Below are 20771 nucleotides of genomic sequence, written 5' to 3' on the forward strand. Positions count from 1 at the left end.
CCCTCTTTTCTCTTCGCTTGCTCATTGTGTGAACTGTTTTCTTTTTATATCTCATACAACAAAGAGATAATTCAAACAGAATACCTTTGGTTTGTGGACAAAACAAGACATTTGAGGACATCATCATTTCCACGTTTGATAAACATTGATTGACATTTTTCAATCAATGTTTAATACCATTACTTTTTAATATGGCAGAGTTCTCAGTTATCTAGTAACATTACTTTTTAATATCAAAGTAATAAATGCTTGTTTGTGTGTTGTTTCATGTGCAAGAAAAAGTATCAGGCAGAGTGTCTTCCCCCAATTTGTTTATTAAAAGACTCAATCTTTTTTCTTTTTACATAGTGTTAAATACAATCTCTGAGGAGAATGGATGTCTGAAAGCAGAAGAAAAGAACAGATGTGAGCTCACGTTTGATTTAATGTCCTTTCAGCAGACCAACAATAACAATATATCACTCTGTAATTATTTTAAAAACAAAACGCAGCTGTCAGCTTTTTTAATCTTCTGTTAGAAATGATCAAGAAGAATCAAGAGCAAATGTCTTCATTTTGTAACATTTCTGTGCAAAACAGGGAGGTTCAGGTCCCAGAGCCCGTGTTCCAGCAGTCAATAACCATCCTTACATCGAAGGAAGAAACATCTTCAACTAATCTAAAACCCCAGCCATTCAAAATGTTCACTTCTTCTATCTTCCACCAGGCTGCCCACTATGCATTTCTGGTGTGTAAGTCAGAAGAACAATCATGACCCACAGATGCAGTATAGCCTGTGTGAGAAAAAAAAAAAAAAAAGGATTGTTGATTTCTTTTATTAAATCAGAATTACATGAATTTTATTGATTAGATAAATGCTCACCATGTACAGAATAACGAAAACTCTGGCTATAGGGTAGCGCCTCAAGAAGATTCCCAGTCTGATGCTGAAATCAAGTTTTTCAATTTGTCAAAAAGGTTCCACAATACAAAAAAGAATTGAATGTCAATAAAATCATGAGAAATATGTAAGATCTTACCTGAAACGGTCGATGGTACTGGCGGCCTTACGTACTTTACCATACACTCCAGGACTGTCCTGATCACTGAAGAGGACTGGTGTGTTTCTTTGTCGTGCTCCTGAAATAAAAACAGACAAAGAAGCCAGGGAAGAAGACAAAAGATTGGAAACTGTGCCAAATAAAGCAACTGTTCTGGTTCAAATTTCTTTTATTTTATTTTTATTTTGTGAGCAGAAATATCAAATTTAGAGGGCTAACTGACATGGCCTTCCCCACATGAAACTTCAATAATACACTGATGTTTTTAATCGTGATCCCGTCTTGCCTACCTGGTCCCTCAATGGTGCTCATGTTGATGGCCGGTCCTCCACTTTGTCCACCCTGAGCGTTCTTCAGCTGCTGCTCCAGACGCTCCAGCTGGAACACCAGGGAGCTTTTCTCAGTGCCCAGAGACTCCAACATCGTCTGCTTCTGGATCAGAGTCTCCGTCAGCTGGTGGAGACGGTTTTCCAGCTCTATTTGGCTGCTGCTGCTGAGAGTCTTGTTGGTTAACTGCAAGAGTAAATAAAAAAACAGGACATAAATCAGCAAAGCTGCAATAAAGGTTCAGTGTAAGGCACCCTGGTATGTTGTTGTTGGTACTGGTAAGTATTTGTCGAGTATAAATACATATCTCAGGACCATTGACCGTTAATCGATCTTTTACACATATGATGTCATCATATAAGCACTGACCAAGCATTAAGGCTCTGTATTTACACCCCTATGTAGATATAAAGAAACTGACCTGGTTCCTGAGTTTTTGGATTTCATCTTCTCTGTCTTTGATTCGACTTTGCAGAGTTGCTTTGGCTCTATGCTGCTCTTCCTCTAGGTACTGCAGCTCCTGTTTTAAGGAACACATACAATGAATTAAAAAAAATATCTCAAGAAGAGTATGAGAGGATTTATATATTGTATTGTATTTGACCTGTTTGTAGCGCTCCACCTCAACCTCCATCTCCTGTTTAGCTCTGTTCTGTAAGGCCTGTTGGTCCTGTAACTGCACCTGCTGCTCCCGCCATGCGTCTGTCTCCGTCAGAGCCTGGTTCTCTAAATCCTAAGAAAGAAAAACATGAATCACTTGAGCGACTGAACGACTAGGAACACCATACCATCTTTGATTTCTTTATTTTGTGCCATTTACATCATCTCACCTGGATTTCTGTTCGAAGTGTGAGAACCTGCCCCTGTAGTTTTTGAATCTCCTCCCTCTGCAGCTCCTTGTCGTGACGCAGCTCCTCCAGCTCCAGAACAATGGCCCCGCTGCCATCCAGGCTGTCCAGACCAGACCCCTCCTTCAAACTGCTGATTAGCTTCTCTTTAGACTAGGAAAAACATATTTGAAGAATTCAGTAAATTCAAGCAAAAAGAAAGCTAAAAGTAAATGAACATTTCCATTTCTAGAGAACCTCAATGAGTCTCACTTGTAAGATGCGTGAAGCTTTGTGCTTATAGTCTTGTAACTCCTGTTTGGCAGACTCAGCTGCTGCTTTGGCACTTTTCATTTGCTGTTGGAGGTCATCGACCCTTAACTTCTCCTCAGCGGCTCGTCGCTCTGCTGCAGTCACCGTCTCTGCAAGGGTATGCCTCTCTGCCTCCAGTTTGGACAGTCGACCAGTGTACTCGCTCTACACAACAACGGAGGATGTATTAAGTTTTGCTTCTGTGTTAAAACATCAAATAAGTAAAGGCAAAGCTGAAATGGATTTTCTAAACTATCAGTCATATAGTGTACATGGCAGAGTAAATAGCAAATTAAGAGTAAACTATTCTGTATGTACCTGCATCTGCCGGAAGCTGTCCTGTTCCCTTCTGAGAGCAATGTCAGCCTCTCGCAGCCTCTCCTGTATCGTCTCAAGAGCTTGGGAATGTAGGCTGCTCCCTTCTGTGTGATCCTGAATAATTCTAAAAACAAAACAGTAAAGTGGTATCTTTATACATATATATATATATACATACACACACATCAATCAACTATGGCCACAGGATTGTACCTTGACCTTTCCTTCTGTGCCTCCTCTAGTGCAGCACTGCGAGACTTCAGCAGCTGATCAGCTTCATCGAGTCTGATCTTCAGCACTGCAAGTTGTCCGTCTTTGGCTGAAAGTGCCTGCTCCAGGTCGTCGATTTGTGAGCGAAGTTCCCGTAAAGTACGGTCAGACTGAGAATTCTCCGAGTTCCATTTGTCTGCACGTAACCTCGCCTTGTTCAACTCTGCAAGAGTAGAGAACAACTTAGTCAATAGAGAGACAGGCGTGCCGTATTTGCCAACATTATTCCACATGTATCTTTTCTCTTGCCATCTTGCAAGTCTTTTGCTCTCTGGATGACTGAAGCCATCTCCTGGTTGAGGGAGGCCACTTCAGTGCGCAACAGCTGGTTCTCCAGACGCAGACTGGACAGGATGTGGCTCTGTGGCTCCACAGTTGGGGGAGGAGGCTCCTGCCTGCTGATGTCCTGAGGGACAGTCAAGCCTGAGTCTGAACTCTCAATTCTTTCTGTAGGCAGCCAGGTACGTGTAAAGATGGAACACACACACAAAAGAATTCAGCCAAAAATGCCTGGAAATCACTTGGTTATTAAATGAATATAAGACAAGAGAACTCTGCCAGCATGTTTGACATTTTAAATCAATTAACTGAAAAGGCAATGGTCAAAAGATGAATTATTCACACGTAAAGGCCAAATAATATGCTGTTCAAGCTTTTCATATGAAAAATCTAATTCTCTTCTTTTCTGGAATATTGGTCAAAACATGTGGACTGAAGTATCACCATGATTATACAGACAGTTACAGTTTGTAAAGTAAGAAATAATCAGAAATTTAGTTAGAAAAACTATTTTCTATTAATATTATCGAAAACGCAGTTATAATTTACCTTTTTTATAATTAAAAACAACAACCTGTAAAACTGAAAAATGTTTCACTACTCTTGAGACAGTTCCTTTTTAATACTCACATGTTAAGTGTCATTACTCATACCTTGGGTCTGCTCTTTAGCAGAGCTCTCCTCGGAGGTTTTGATGCTGTAAGCCGACAGCGAGCTGAGGCTTGAGGCCCTGGATACACCGCGGGTTGAGGGAGGTGTGGACGGGACAGAGGGGATTGTATAAGGACTGGTGGAGGGAGGAGGACGTGTTGGGTCTTGGGCCTCCATAACAGGAACCACTTTGGTAAGTTCCCTTCTTGATTCCCTCCTGTTGGTGGCGGCTGGGGGTTCTGAGCTGTTCAGAAAGTCAAAGAGCATGTCTTCGTCCACGTCCTGCTCACTCTTTTTGGGCCTCACAAAGCCGGATGACGTCTTGGCAGAGTTGGAGGTGCTGCTGCCAGAAGCAGAGGGTGTGCTGGGTACATTAGCTGTGCCAGCCAACAAGGTCGCATTGGATTTCTTGATGTTTCCAGCTACTGCAGAAATGAAGTTTGGTGCACTTAGTGATGATGGAAAGGTGGGATGTGTAACAGCTGTTTCGGCCTTGTACCCTGCAGTGTTGTACTCAGGACTGACAGTGGGTTCTTCTTCAAATGGGGATGAAAAGGAGGAGGTTCTTGCTTCGTTTTTGGTCAGGGCAGTAGCAGCTCCCTGGTCCACTTTATTCAGGAAGTCTTCAGCCTTTCCAGCCAGGTCAGTAAACCAAGACATTTTGCATCCTAGTGCCAGAGACAACAGGACAATTTTGACAATTATGAAAACTGAAAGTGTAAATGAGCACTTTGGCTTAATATGTCCTTGTGTCTAATCTCTATATTATCTCTACAATGGAGGTTATGTTGTGCGTTTGCCTATTTCTCTGTCTGTGAGCATCTTAACCCAAAAAGTGAGGGGTGTAGATTATAACCTTAGGAAGAAATAGTGTGATTTTGGTGGTGATGTGGATCTAGATGCTTTTGAGTGTATTGACACTGTGGAAGACTGAGAAGCCTTGACAGAGGTTTGTGTGTGCTCCCTTATGGTTTGCAATTTTCAAAAGCGTTCTTATATTATTTAATTTTATACAAAAGGTGAGAGTGGTAATGCTGGCCATGACAATAACTACCAGGAGTTTAAAAACGACCAAGGAAATTGAGCCACAAAGAGTTCCCTGTGAAAGGTACACACAACTGCTCAAGCGGAGCTAAAGAGCCAAAAGTTCACACTGGTTGTACTGGACAGCGTTCACATGTACAGTATGTATGATCAGGGTGTTACTGTGCAAATGTGTGTCTCACCAAAACTGCCCTGAATAAACAAAGGTAATACTCACATTATTCCAACCAAGACAAGCTGTGAGTTTAATAAATGAAAATATGAGCCATGATTGCTGGGTGAATTGAGAATCTACAGACTCAGGGGACTGCGATAATTTATTTTTGTGTATGCATTTAAAACATATGCATTTATGTGTATGCATTTAAAACATATACATATATTAGTATTTACAATGCTGGCCTGGCAAGTGCCAGAAATAAAAACCTCTGTTAAGGGGGAGAAAACAAAAGATAAAAACATCAAACACTTTAAACAGTAACTCACATGTACATGAATTCTTTAGAAACTTAAAAACAGTAATTACAAGTGTCATTAATAATTGCCTCAAACAACAAGTTCCAGTCATTTGATGCAGCAAATGAAAGGGACAGTTGTCAGAACTTGGTTTTTGGGACAGTGTGAAGACCATGTGTTAGACTTGGTTGCTGATACTGGATGCAGTAGCTAAACTGGCTTAGATATAGATGTGAATGTCCAAGTAGCGTTTTATAGATTGTAAACCAATGAATACTACAATGAGTATAGAGGGAATGACATATGACAAGGTTTAAAATGTCTGCATGATTAAAAAGATAGCATATTGTACTGTTGTGGATTTTGCAAGTAGGAGAGGAGGCATATATGCACATATTATATTGCTTTATAAATACAAGTAGAATATAACCCACAGAAATCTTAAGTCAGGATCTTAAAATCTTAAACCATGAAGATCTTATTTCTAGATTACATGACTGGGCCATTGGTTACGTTTCTGTGTCATATAGTTATTGTGAGCAGGATTTAAGTGTCAAATCACAACTAGGCTTTCCCTGAACATGAACAATTTCTGTCGTTATCATGCTTAAGATAATCACTCAACATAGTGGCGACATCGTATATTTTCTGACTTATAAAGAAGCTGTCACTGGAGAACATCTTAGATTACATTTGATATCAACATTAGTTGTTTCAACATAATCTGTCGTAGCTAAGGCTAACGGGCTAGCTGGTTACAGAAGAGATTTGCGCATTCTACGTACCGTTTGAAACGACCGTCCTTGTCTCAGATTGTCTCTATCTACCCGGCTACCGTCGATGCTTAACGGGTGGGCATGAAAAAGTAAAGCACTGTAAATAAACTAAGTAAAAGTTCATTATCTGTCATCGGTAATGTTGGTGAACCTCTTCGATACGTGGACCCGGAAGTGTTGATGACGAGGACCCCACAACAGAGCGTGCTCAGAATCGCCTGATCAAAAATTAACCAACGTTTCAGCGTCTTCTATGTTAATGAACTTTTTCCAATCCAACAATATATTTTGAATATCATTTTGATTCATTAATATCATGGGTTGAGGTAAGACTGATTAATATTACAAGTTGTAAAAAATTACAACTTCCACATTATCCTGACATATGAATAATTTCATGGTTGATGCTAATTTGGGAAATTCTAATTGCTTCTTAACGATTGATGATCATGTCGTTTTACTTATGTGACACTTAAAAATGATATCAGTATGGTCAATATAAATAAATGGAGTATTTATATATGCAAGAATAATAAAAGAAATAACATCTAAAACATCTAGCAATAACATTATTGGTATTTTGTGCAGGGTTTGAGAACATAAATGACACAAATTTTATGAAACAGTGCCTCTTTATTTTTTTTCCCTGCACTCACTCCAAAATGCATATTTACATGGCATGCCACATCAATACAGGAGGTGACTATGGACACAATCGATTAACACGTAGAATCTGCTCTGGGAGTTACGTTGCAGGGGAGTTTGTCCCCATGTACAACTGACCAAGAGATAACAGAAACGAAGAAACACTTTAATAACCAGGCCAGTCATAGAAAAGGGTTTTTTTCTCAAAGTGGACTGTTTCAAAGACTTAAAAAGCAATAAATGTCCAGTCGACGTTTGTCAACCTTTTCACATTGGTCATGAAGACCCAGGGATGGTGATCGTCACACTCCGCAAAAATAGGAGCAGTTGTTCAAATTTAGGATGGACTGCAGGCGCAGACAATCACACATTTTGTCAAAGAAGGGGGTTGGGAAATTTACAGTTTCATTCATCGCTGGTCAACTCCATTAAATGTCCTCCAGTCATTTCAAATGCCTCAACAATCTAAGTCTTCTAAAATAGTGTCCTTGTTCAATGTAAGAATCCACAAGCGCCATGTCCTTATGAGAGACAAAAAGAAAAAAAGAAAAGAGGAGTGGACTCCAGCGGCTCCAAAAGAGGGGGAGGAGTTAAATACATAAAAAAAACCACACACAAATAACTCAGTATGCAAGTTTTTGTGTGATAAAAAAATAACAAAACAAAAAAGAACATTGTCTTCTAAGAGATCCTTTGAAAAAAAAAGTCTACACTCAGTATTTCCTCTGTTTGGATAGATACTCTGTTGCATCACCATTCACACACACACACAAACACACTCACACACACAAACACACCAGGGGTCATCAACACTCATTCATTCATTTAGTCTCACTCACTAACTTGCTCAGTCTCACTCACTTACTCACACAAACAAACACACAACCAATTACACATGTGATGTGGATTCTGATTAATGGACTGGCCACATTAGATCAGCCCCCTCCTTTTCTTGTAGTCCTCCAGGTTGAGGGACCTGCGGGGGGCGCCGTCCTTCACCGGCAGAGCATTGGAGCTCACAGACAAAGACTTTGCCTCTGCACATCACAAAACCCAAAATCAGTACATGTAAATGAATTAATTATTGACACTTCTAGTTACAATCCAAGTATCTTCAGCCAAGGTTGATGGAGAAAAGAAAGGAAATACTCCTCTACTCTTCTAGTGAAAGTAATTGGGCTTCCAGAAATCACCATAGATACAAACGGCACAAAAACAATCCTGTGGTGCGTTTGGTGTGAACACAGCACAACACTGTGTTACAACAAAGTATGACCTCCCTTCATATTCTCGTATCAATAACAAACAAGAGACATCATCTCACCTGCATTAGGAACCTGTAGGTCGATCTTAACGTCAAAATCGTGGACTTTAAACAAGTCCTCTGAGAGGTCAGTGGTTGGTTTGGGGACGTCTTTATCTTTTGAATTTAATCCCTTTAACAGAGAAACAGACAAAAAAACGATATTAGACCTCTTTATGGTAAAGCTACTAATCTATTTCATGTGGTAATAGTTCCTGTTGGAACTTTTCCTTCAGCAAAACAAGTCATTTTCAGCTTTATACTTCCCAATTGATATATTTTATTATTTTTTTTGTCATATGTACAATTATTTAAATAATTGTATTTGTTTAGGGGTTCCACATGTGTATGGCTGGTGTTTTTTGTTTTGTTTTATGCACTTTCTGTCAGAAATTAAACGGAGACAGCCTCCAAAAGAGTTTGTAGTCCGAACCTGGCTTCATTTACTTAACACAATGCAGAGCATGTGACCCCCACCATATGCAACAAACAGTTAAGAGTCTGACTTAAGCTATAAGAGTCTGTCATTTTGTAAAATTACAAATAAGCCACAGGTGAATAAACAGCACTATGGATGTTGCAATTTTGCATTTCACACTTCATAAGAAACCACCATACAAATTCATATGAAAAGAGTGAATATGTGAAAGAACAGAGAGTGGTGCTTTACCAGCTTGTTGTTGTCAGCACCCGCAGGATCTTGTTCTGACCCAGAGCCGTACTTCTGGTTGAGGTGAGCCAGAATAGCTGCATGGACTGATGGATCTCTGGCCTACACAACCAGCAGGAGCAAAACACCCGATTAGAGGAACAGATCTACAGTCAACCACATTTGCTTACAATGTACATATAAAAATGGAATTTAAAACAATCTTACATTTGACACCATTGTGGGTTTGCACTGTCTTCGAGTGAAAGGGTCCATTTGCTGGTTTTTGGCGTTTTGTCCTTCAGCCTGGACGAAAACAGGGGAAACGAAAATGAGTTTCTTTTTTACAGCAAAGTGGCTTGGACAACTGACGTGTTCATCCCATACATTCAACAAGTGACAGCATCACTGGTGCTCATATTAAGGTAAAGACACATGCAGCACACTCCTGGAAAATATGGTGTGCTGATATAATTAATTTATCATGACATTTTCCTCACTAATATCAAATATACAATATTCTACTAGTGAGAATAGAGACTTATAATTACTATTGAGTGTTTTACTTCATCAATTTTTCAATAATTAAATCAGTTCTGTGACTTTTCAGCTTCTTTAATGTAAATATTTCCTGGCTTCTGTGCTCTATATAATAAAGAAATCCTTAAAATATGAATAACAGTATTATCATTTCTATGGGAAACATCGATCATAATTTTTCTACATTTTCTGGACCAATAAACAAATTGATTAATCGGGGGGGGGGGGGGGGGGGGGAATCGTTGACAGCTTAATCGATGATGAAAATAATAACTAGTTGCTAGTTAATCAAATTTGAGCATCCATTAATAGTCTTTTTATAATAAAACTCATCACAGTGAACTGAGCAGATGTACAGTATTATGAGACAAATGCACTTACCACGAGAGCTTTCTCAGATTCAACGATATTCCAGCTTCTGTTCCTCTGGTTAATGTAGCTGCATTGTAAAGTAGGATTTTTCTTTAGTCTCTCTATTCAATTTAATTGTACATAATACACCGTGGAAGCATAATGTTAAATCCACAAAGTATTACATGCTAATATAATGTAATAGAAGTGTTGCTGATGTACCTGATAGCAGAGATGTTCTTGGTCCTCTGTCTGTCAAGTGCTTCTGCTCTTTCCTCGAGCTCGTTCAGCTCATCCTGGATCCCTTTCACCTTATCACCGTCTCCATTCTCTTCTGCCATTGCCTTGATTCAAAACAAAGACATGAAAAAAAAAAGTCAGACCAGTAACTTCACTGTGTTGACATTAAACATCACACTTTCAAGTGCTTTCACTTCACCTTATCTTTCAGTAACTGCGTTTTCTTCATGGCGTAATTTGGTGGCGCTTTCCGGAACCTGTCCTTTTCTTTAACAATCTGCAGAAAGTAAAACAGAAATCTTATCGTCCCTCTGTCCATGAGGAAACCAGTGCGGAGACATTTCAAGAAACTTGACTTACATCCTCTATGTCTTTGTCGTTGAACTTGTAGTTGAGAGCTTCTTTGATGGACTGCTCCTTTTTGGTGACTTCGTCAAGAGTTGGTACTTGCATCCCAGCAACAATCATCTGCAATGAAGAGAATCAAAGGATTTGTCTCTTGAGATAAGATAAGATGAACTTTATTTATCCCTCAAAGGGGATATTCACTATATACTGTACATGAGAACAGTATATACACATTATTGCTTGGTCACTTTTCCCTCTTTTTAAATACACTTACTGCCTCTTTCCACTTCATGAACTCGCTTTCTGTAAATTCCTGATTCGATACAAATTCAAGCCTGAAAACCCGTGTGTCGCCCCCGTGCCTGAGGAAGATGCAAAACAGGAGTAATATAAGAGTAATAAGAGTAAGAGCAGGACCCCATGACTCCCTTAAAAATAAATATAGAATTTGAAAGTGCATTCCTACCTTAACTGTAATCCCTTGTTTGTTCGTGTCGTACCAAGCTGGTAAACTTTTGCCGTCTCCACCACATCCATAATTTCAGCAACCTTTCTCAAACAAAAAAAATGTATTAAAAGGCGATCTATGTAAGAAACGTATCACATTAACACATAAAATAACCAAAGTGCCACCAGATATTATTAAAGCATGTTAAATTGAAATACTGGCTTCGTAGTTAACAATGGTGCAGCCAATTGCATAATAGACTAGTCATTTGCAGGCCACAAATTTATGTTGTGGTTTGGTCCCCCACACAAACAATAACACGAGTTGCAACACATTGGATGCCAGCAGAGCAGGCAAGCTGTGAGCTTGCTCACAATCCCCGGACCTAAAAACCCCCAAAACCCCTCCAAAAATGTCTTGACCAGAGGAGAAGAAAAGAGAAAAGACAGCCAACGCTATCTTCCATTTTCTCTTGGTCACTTTATCGGTAGATAATTAATGTATATACTTTTTATTTTTTACAAATGTCGTTATCGCTTCGTCTTCTCCTTTCATTGTGTGATAGTTCCCCACTACTGCTCTAAAGCAATCGTTGCTGTTGCTGACATACGAAAATGAACCAAATACATTCAATTAACAAAAAAAACCAGATAGGACAGTTATGTATGTGGATGTGTTTGAGTAACCAATTTTGAATGCTAAATTTTGTCATTGTAAAGAGACTTTACCCCAAAGACAAACTCACCCTGTAAACTGGTTTACTGCTGCTGTTCCCAATCCCTATCCTCACAAAGCAGCCAGTCACTGTCTTAGCAAAGAAGGGCATGTGGCACCAGCGCTCCAGCTTGTTTCTGGACAGGCGGACTCTGTTCAGCTCGTCTGGTAGTGAAACGGGCTGTGACTTTGGTGGAGTCTCCTCTTTCCTGTGAGCATAAACACGCAGCGTTAAAGCAGAGGGACGGGGAAGAACTCACGGCGAGTACGCATAATGACACTTACTCGTCGTCATCATACGACGAAGAGCGCGAACTTCGGTCGCTTTTGACCGATGACTTGTCATCGTCCTCCTCTTCCTCCTCCTCGTCGTCAGAGTAAACTTCACTCGTCTTCAGGGGCAGGCGTTTGGCCAGAAGCTCGGCTGCTCACCAAAGACAAGTGTCAGGATTTAGAATTTAAACGACACAATCATGTCACAAACAAAAAAAGATATATACATAAAAAAAAAAAAAAAACACCCACCTGTTTTGTTTTTCTTTTTCTCACGTTCAGCTTTGAGTTCTTCCATGGCCTGGGACTTCTTGTCAAGCTTTTCGTCACGTTTTGATCGTCTCTCCTTGTTGTGTGACGTGACCTAGAGAAGAAAGCGCATTTCAATAATTATGTACAGAGACGTGAACACATTGGTGTGTTTGTCTTATTCTATAAGTCCGATATATTTAACCTCTTCTTCCCGGTCTCCCCTGGTACCAGAGGCAGACCCACTCACTGTGGCACATACGTATCAAAGGCATGTTTACCTTTGATCATTCTTGACATGCAGCATACCCACAGAAAGCTCAGAAACTTGGCTAAAAGCTCACAAAAAACATTCTTATGTTCACCAAACACAGACTTAACGCCAACTGATCGAACCAACACGAGCCCAAAACACCATAACAGTGTAAACATTGAAAAGCGGCACCGGAGAATCGGCGTAGTCATGTTAAAAAAAAAGCAGCAAAATAAGAGCAAAACAACAACTCACTTTCAAGAAATACAACCAGAAATGTTGTCTCACCTTTGCTGTTGAGCAAAACAAGCTATTTTCACTGCTTCTAAAGGAGAACTAGACTTCCCAGCATGCTTTGGGGACTGTTCCTGGTCTGATTGGTCATTCCAGACGGACATTAGCTCGTCCTGATTGGAGAAGGGCGAATGTCCGTCAAACTACGTCATACGTATTTGTGTCCTTCTGACGTGCGAACAGAGGGAGCTACGTGCAGTCGGAGACCGCAGCCTGATCCTATTGGTATAGAGGATTAAAACGAGCTGTCAATCACCCAGAATTGCCAATGCTAGCCGGAGCTATGGCCCTGAACAGGCTGAGTCTCTGACGCTCCAGAGAAAAATGCCGCAAATATATAGATTCTTTAAATTCTTTTTTATTTTTTCAATTCAAAACAAGTTCTTATTAGACCAATAGTGACACGTTAATAAAATTAAATGGGTTTAATAATTTTGTACCCGTAAAAACCTATGTAGTTTTACTCTGCTTCACTTCAGCATCATCAGACTTTGCACAGCTATCCACATGTTGTTACATGACTTCCATGAGTTTTTAAGCTTTTAATGCACATTTTTAAAGTTGATATTTATTTTAAAATGCAATATTTCTTTGGGCGAGGGAAAAAATACTTCGTTTATGGTGGGTCCCATCTGCATTTACTCTGGCACAGTGGTATCTACAGTGAAACTTACACTTCTGGTGGAATCTGACAAGTCTTATCTTTATTTTGAGAAGAGGTTAAAATACCCATGAATCTGGACTCACCGCTTGTATGTCTGGAACCTGAGATAGCTTCCTTTTTTCTTGCTCTTCCTCCTGTTTCTTTTTCTTCTCCTCTTTCTCTTTTTTCTTTGCCGTCTTCAGCTTTTTCTTAATTTCAAACCTGTCAACACACCCGGTCAGAAATGAGTAACCGTGAGAATCTCAGACTCTAGTTTTGAGAACTGGGATGAGATAAAATGCAATGGTGAATTGAACCATCATCTTTCTATTAAGGGGGACACCACTCACCGTCTCTTTAGCACCTCCCTTTTCTCAATTCTGTTGAACAGCTCTTGTTCTCTCTCCTTCTCCGTCATCTGCTCCAGACGAGCTCTGTCCTCTGCGTCTCCCATCAAGTCGTCATCGTAACCGTCTTTAAACACCTCGTCCTCAGATGAGTCCGAGTCTGAGCTGGAGGACGAACTGTTGCTCTCTGAATCAGACACCTCGCCTGGGAAAGAGCAATTCATTCACACAAACTGGAATCAATAAGTGGAGATTTAACCAATAACATTGCTTCTTTTCATTTTGAACTCTCTACACCATCTTTCCGGATCACGCAAAACTTTAAGCAGTGAAGAATACACCAACAGAAAATCAAGGGAGCCATATGGTGGTTCAATGTCTGTGGAAAATACCTGGAAAAATGGGTTTGGACATTTACGGCTCAACAATGTTATTGTGATAATTATTTAAAAACATAACTAAAATGTCAAGTATCAATATAAAGTATTCTGTTTTGTTTTCAGTTTCAGTTTAAAGACAGTATGTGATACAGTTATTTTCTCTCCATGTAGTGAAGCATATTTTTTTGATCAACTTGATAAATTTTGATCAAATTCCAAGAACTTTTCCTGTAGTTTTTCAATCACCTTATGGAACAGTATCAGGATTTTAAATGTTTTATTTGCCATTTGTGCACAAACAGACAGTCCAGGCATATATTGGGGCGACGGTAGCTCAGTGTCCAAACCCATTTTTACAGGTATTTTCCAGAGTTTATGACAACAGCTGTAGATATTGATAATGTGGCTCCCTCAATCTGTGTGTATTCTTCATTGCTAAAAGTTTTGCGTCATCTTTCAACCCAAAAGGTTGTGGGTTCGATTCCCGGCTCCGCTAGTCAACATGCCAAAGTGTCCTTGGGCAAGACACTTAACCCCGTGTTGTATGCTGTGCCGGCAGAGTGTGAATGGGTATGAAAGATGTGTGATAGAAAATAGATGCGCTGTATGAAAGTATGAGTGAATGGGTGAATGGCAAAACTGTAGTGTAAAGAAGCTTTGAGCGGTCATATAGGAATTTTTTATGTAGGGCTCCCAGAGTCAGTCAAATAAAAGGCACAAAATAATTAAAGGCATATAAATAACAACACCAATAGGCTAGGTAAATCGAAAAAAGGATACGAAATCTCTAACACAGAATACAAATAAGGTAAAAGGAGTAAACAGGGAATATAAACAAACTATAAACACTATCCTATATGAATGTCGGTAAATGTTTATAGGGAATATTTGTGTTGGCAGCTTAGCTGCTGCTCTGACATAAAGGGGATAATCGAGTGAGTCACCTCATCCCAGCTGCCTAAAATACCTGAAGACATGTCAGGTCATCTACATTCCACGTCAAGTCATTCTGATTTATTTACGCTTTCTGACAGACTTCATGAACATGAGATGTGTTGGTTTGCTGCCACGGCCCCCACCATCATGAGTAAAGCATGTGACTGAAGCACTGTCCACATACCCTCCTCAGGTGCAGAGCTTTCTGCTGAGCTGTCGCCATCAGAGCTGCCAGATGCTGTTGCTTTATTAACTTTCTTCTTCGTGGTGTTTTTCTTCTCAGACCCTTTTCCTGGTTTAACCTTCTTTTTGCCTTTGGTGCCACCCACAGTCCACTAGACAGAGACAAAAAAAAGAAAAGTTACCCCAAGCCGTGTTTCCACCGAGTGGAATGGTTCCGTTTGGAACAGCATGGTATATATTCTTTTTGCATTTCCATTTCCATTAGGCACAGTAACAAAATAACCAGCTCCAGGCATTCCATTTTTCTGCACCATTCCCATGGGGTACCAGAGTAAAATGGTAAAGCCAGGGTGGAGCTAGACTAGCTCCACCCACAACAGTCAGCTGATTGGGCGACAGAAAAATGACACTCCCTCGCAATCGGTGTAAATATCCCATGACAGTCAAGGCAAAGCTTGATGTCTTGTTGAGACAAACATCCACAAACCGAGGAGGAAATAAATTACTGATGTATGTCCTCCATGTTCAATCTCACTGCACCAGCCCACACCCCACCGACTAAGAAAAGGTACTATTCTCAGTCAAAACGCAAGCCTGACCCAGGACTTCCAAAGCGTACCGTACTGTACTGTCATACCTCATCATCACTGTCTGATGTCTCAGAGTCTGTAGAAGCAGCGGGTTTGCTGACTGGATCTTCCTGCTCACCCGAATCGACCCTCTTCCTCTTCGCCAACGACAGAAGCTCCTGGAAAAAAAGAATATGGTTAAATGGTTCAGAAAGATCCCACAAAATTGAGTAACTACAAGTCCAGTTAACATTAGCTTTGCTCATATTCTTCAAGATCATTCAGTAGGTGTGAATAGATCCAAACCACAAATCATATTTCAAGACCAAGGGGCCACCTTTGCAATATTCATATAGCAGAACATCACACGTGCAACTGATGAACAAGGATGCATCCATGGAAAGCCTTCAATTGACCAAACAACGTTTCCTTATTTGCATCACAGGCAGAAGTAAAAATATAGTTTTGTTCCATGCAGGTCACAAGACGTGAACACAGAGGCAAACAGAGGAGGTTTCTGATGATAGTGTGAGCAGTGCCAGTGACTAGTCTGAACTCGATTTTTGCAGCACTTTGATTTAAGATACTATTTCTGACACGGAGCCTGAACGCATCACAACACGCACAATGCTAATACCCTTCTCTGTTTCACGGAGCTTGTTCAGCCAATCAAGAACTGCCATGATGGAACTAATATACACTGAAATGTTTGGTACCCGAGTGAAGCCGCAAAAAAATCAAGACAGTCAGAACACTATTCCCACTGAGAGAAGCATGTTCTGCCCTGTGGTGTTTTACTACCCGAGTGTGATCTACGATATCACAAACATGCCAGAAACAAAGTGAGTCGAGGGAAGAAAAAACAAAACACCACCATAGGCCTCAGCAATAATATTGTGATTGAGAAGATCTAACTGAGGATTGAGAGAAGAAACTCTTCAAGTATCCAACAGCACTTAATCCAATATGGAGCCAGAACTCCATAAAGAGTCACAGGAAGTGGCACAAGAATCAAACCGAACAACGCAGAACTGCAGATCAGTTAAAAAGACTGAACAATACTGAAAAGGTGGGTTAATCTCCAACATTTAGCAAGGAAATGTCTTAAATGTCATCATGGACAACAGGAGTCTGGTGTATTTAGCTACAGCACTGCTAAAAGCCTGTGATCGCAAGCAGCGAGCTGATCCAAACCTTTTTCCGGCACAAGCTTGGGTGATTGTGTGATTCTCATCACTACCACCTGAGTTTTCATCAACATCCATGGCGCATTTATTTCTCCTTAGCACACACTTTCTCCTACGTTCTGTGCCGCACTCACTCAGCACCACTGCTTGTAAACTCTTAACTGCAGATGGGCTTCCGCCCCCCACTGAATCATGTGATGTTAAAGGTGCGTCATATGTATGTAAATTCCAAGAGGAAAATAGGATTGTTTATTTGCGATTTAGCTATGAAATAAAAGAAAATAATTGTTGTCATTTAGAAGTGATAGCACATGTAGTTGTGAATCAAGATCGCAATTTTTTTTTAACAATTTATCGTGAGCGGTACACTACCCTCAGCAAACACATTGATGAGATGATGTAGGAAGGAGGGAGGAGTATACTTATGTCACTCAGTGAGTGACATAACAAGTAAGCGAAACAATAAACGCACACATCTTTACGCACAGTGTTCTTGTCTACATCAGTATAAAATGATGTGTTGTTGCAATTGAAACTACTGTACAATGCTCAGTTTTTAATAACTGGCCTTTCGTAAACATAATCCCTTCTACTGTGATTTTCTATTAAGGAAAGGTGAGCACTACGGATGTATCAACCAAATAAATTCTTGGTCCGAACATAGGAGCTCAGCTTCACGGCTGAGACATAAATAGACTTATCGTTGTCTGGGTGTATCTGGGGGACACTGTCGTCGTTGCAGGTGATTGCGTCTGCAGCAACAAATCAACGATTATTAGACTAAAACATTGAAAATGTGCCAATTCTGATATGTTCATATTCAAAACGGACGGCGCAACCTAACGCAGACAAGTTAGCTTACTGTTTTCATATGATATGCCATGTTTGTAGTCGAGCTGTGATATGCAAACTGTTGCTTGCAAAATTTGCATTCGACTTTTTCCCGCCATATATTTTTGTAAAATGCTGCCACACTGCCGATGTCTTTGACATGGATGTTAGAGGACTGACTGTAGCCTAAAATTAAAAGCTCAAAAATTAAATAAAACCACCGGACGTTGAAGAACGTAGACGTTCTTTAATCCATCCATCTCTAGTGGGTTGGGCTAATACAAAATAGTGAAAACAAGGGGGGTGTTCTCTGAAGACACGCTGTTACCTGTGTTACATCTGTTACCAGGGGTGCTCTGAAAACACCCCCATTAGCACTTGGTACTTTCCTCCTGATGAAATTAACGATAGACCATTAACGCATCGACCAGTCGACTCTGTGTTTACAGCCCCAGTGAGCACATAGTTAACAAGTACAAGCATCCTAGACTTACAGTACAACAGAACAATTAATTATTATTCCTGAAAATTGATTTCTGGCTTCACTGAGGTGAATCAAAACATTATTGTAAAGATATGATCAGCTCTTAAGATGCCACTGAATACTACTGTTGTTATTTGAGCAACTTCTGATCATCTTTTATTACCTCTGCCAAGGCGATTATGTTTTTGGCTGCATTTATCTGTTCAGGAACAGCCTAAAGGTAAAGCAGTGCTTCTCAAACGTTTGATACCTTGTACCACCTGCGAAAACATTGAGCTCTAGAACCATTATGACCAAGGTTAAAATACAGTGGAGTCAACTGGTCGAGCAAAGTCAGCTACAGATATTTCACAGGGGGCAAATTTATTCTGATTAATATAATTTGCTCTCTTATCATCCTCACCTTCCTAACATATACTACAGACACTGGTAAAGTGAAATTAGATTAAGATAGAGCGAGAGATAAGGTGACTTAAACTATTATTATTTGTGTATGACTTTTTTGTGATTTGATTTATTTTCTACTCATTCCACTCTTAGATCACATATTTCTAATTTTCCTCCGGGTACCACCAGAGGAACCTCTCGTACCACAGGTAAAGGATAGGTTTTGGTGAAATTTTCTGGGAATGATGCCTATGGTCGAGGAAGAAATCATTTCATTGTGGTGGTAATTTAGCCATGGATTCGGATTGAGGATACAAAACAATTGATAAATTTATGAGGGTAGAATTAAGTTAGAGCATTGGCTATTTTGCAGTGATCTGTCAGGCAATAGACGCGAGAGTTACAGTAAATACTGATTGAAACTGAAACCATAACAATAACCTGGTTATATGATGGGTGAAAACTGTTTGTTGCCTCTGGAAGACACATAGTGGTAGATTACGAACACTGGAGTTGACTGGAGCAGCAGTTTGGGTGACCATAAGTCTGAATTTAGGCCGGACAGTCCTGATTTTAAATATCCTGTCCGGACGCACTGGAACACAGCATACCTTCCACTGCCTTAAGATCTATGGTCTAACAAATAATTGGCTAAAATTGGTGTCTAACGATCAAATCAAATATGTCTGATATATCATTGGTTAAAAATGTAAACAAGGCTTCAATGTGTTGGCTACACACGGAGAGGCTATGCTGACTTTAGAAAGCAAAGGTGGCATTTTGGGGGGGGCGACAGTGTTGTGGTTGTAGCCATTATAACAAGACTACACGTTACCTCGTCCCACTAACCCAAAACTGCTGCCAACTACTAGTAACTAAGTAAATGATCAACAAGACCAATCAAAAAATTGGAGACCTATCTGTGCTAAAAGAGAGAAAAAAAAATTGAGAATCGAATTGTGACCGTACAACCGAAAATCTGATCGAATCAAGCGTTTGGAGAATCGTGACACACCTAGTAGTGAAATAGTGTGTCCTTCCAATGGAAATGGTCATCCGAGCAGCAGTGCTGTGACAGTCCATGACACGTTAAAGACTGGAGTTCTCCAGTCAACTCTCCTGAGCTTGTTTGACAACAGAGTAGCAGTGGCGCTCACTGACGTCATTGAGGATATAAGGTTCTTCGAGCTAAATCAAGTGCAGCTGCACTGCAGCTTCAGTTTGTGTAAACATGGTCCATCCTCGTTTGGTCTCACAGCTCACAAACATTATCCACCATACATCTGTTTACTCGATAGCGTGATATGTTCATGTCAACATTAAACTGCATGACTTCTAGCATCTCTCCAACATAACCTTACCGTTAGCACACGTTAGCTACCCAGTGCTACCACACTGTTGTGGTGAGCTACACCAAAAACACGTAACTCGATGCGGAGGACATCACACAAACGCCCGAGAAACCCCACAAATAACCAGTCTGTGTTTGAAAATACGCGTTTAACCAGAACCGGACGCGGAAAAAGTGACTAAAATTGGCATCTGCTCTCAGCGAGGCCAAAACAAAACGCAGTCAGTTAGCGTAGGTTAGCTTCACCTCAAACTAGCAGCAACTCAGGACGCTAACACTTGCACCAAAATGTAAAAAACCCACAAACAATTCGCACGTACCTGATCTAAATTGTCATCGCTGGCACTGTCTTCAGAGTCCGAGTCAATCACGACTCGACCTTTCCGCTTCTTCACATTCACCATGATTAGCTGCGGGGCTAACCTGCTAGCTACCTCTGTGTCGTCTGAATGTTTGAAGCTAGCCGCTGCTAGTAACCAGTAACCACTTAGCTTGTTGGCTCGCGCTGGAGTCGAGCCACACAAAGGCACGACTGAGCATGCGCAACCTTTGTTGACGCTCTGTTTACCCGTGTAATTTTATTACACCTTTGCAAAACTTTGATCTCAACAGAATCAGGCTTAATAAACTAGTAATCACTGCAGTAGTAGTTAAATAGGCAGAGTTTACTGTTACCTTTGAAAATGTGTCATCGTAAAGATCCAAGGCAACCAAATCTACAGAATGAATGCATAGAGTAAATATGAAAATCATACATTAGATTAGATTAGATAGATAGATAGATAGATAGATAGATAGAAAGATAGATCTGCAGCTATATAAAATCACAAACACACATAATGTATGTATCACCCACATATAATGAA

General features: G+C 40.3%; 2 protein-coding genes across 3 annotated transcripts; both read right to left on the minus strand.

The window, feature by feature from the left end:
* Positions 1-294: 294 nt before the first annotated feature.
* Positions 295-6498, minus strand: golga5 (golgin A5). Of its 2 annotated transcripts, none has more exons than XM_058615321.1 (13): positions 6310-6498; positions 4027-4692; positions 3344-3541; positions 3044-3257; positions 2825-2948; positions 2468-2671; positions 2198-2368; positions 1972-2100; positions 1789-1887; positions 1331-1553; positions 1020-1119; positions 863-926; positions 295-773 (listed from the first exon to the last, which is right to left on the minus strand). In XM_058615321.1, exons 2-13 carry the CDS (start codon positions 4682-4684, stop codon positions 693-695), a joined length of 2265 nt encoding a protein of 754 aa, XP_058471304.1. In that variant the 5' UTR covers positions 4685-4692; positions 6310-6498; the 3' UTR covers positions 295-692. The 2 variants fall into 2 exon arrangements, with proteins under 2 accessions (XP_058471304.1, XP_058471303.1); XM_058615320.1 differs by having other exon boundaries at positions 3038-3257.
* A 415-nt stretch (positions 6499-6913) lies between these two features.
* On the minus strand, positions 6914-20409 carry rtf1 (RTF1 homolog, Paf1/RNA polymerase II complex component). Its single transcript, XM_058615322.1, has 18 exons — positions 20226-20409; positions 15734-15844; positions 15098-15248; positions 13601-13802; positions 13355-13472; positions 12064-12175; positions 11824-11962; positions 11570-11747; positions 10843-10925; positions 10651-10738; positions 10389-10496; positions 10228-10305; positions 10011-10132; positions 9819-9876; positions 9126-9203; positions 8919-9020; positions 8270-8381; positions 6914-7982 (listed from the first exon to the last, which is right to left on the minus strand). Exons 1-18 carry the CDS (start codon positions 20307-20309, stop codon positions 7876-7878), a joined length of 2031 nt encoding a protein of 676 aa, XP_058471305.1. The 5' UTR covers positions 20310-20409; the 3' UTR covers positions 6914-7875.
* Positions 20410-20771: the final 362 nt, after the last annotated feature.

The sequence above is a fragment of the Solea solea genome, chromosome 18 (assembly GCF_958295425.1).
Source record: "Solea solea chromosome 18, fSolSol10.1, whole genome shotgun sequence".
NCBI classification, from domain to species: domain Eukaryota; kingdom Metazoa; phylum Chordata; class Actinopteri; order Pleuronectiformes; family Soleidae; genus Solea; species Solea solea.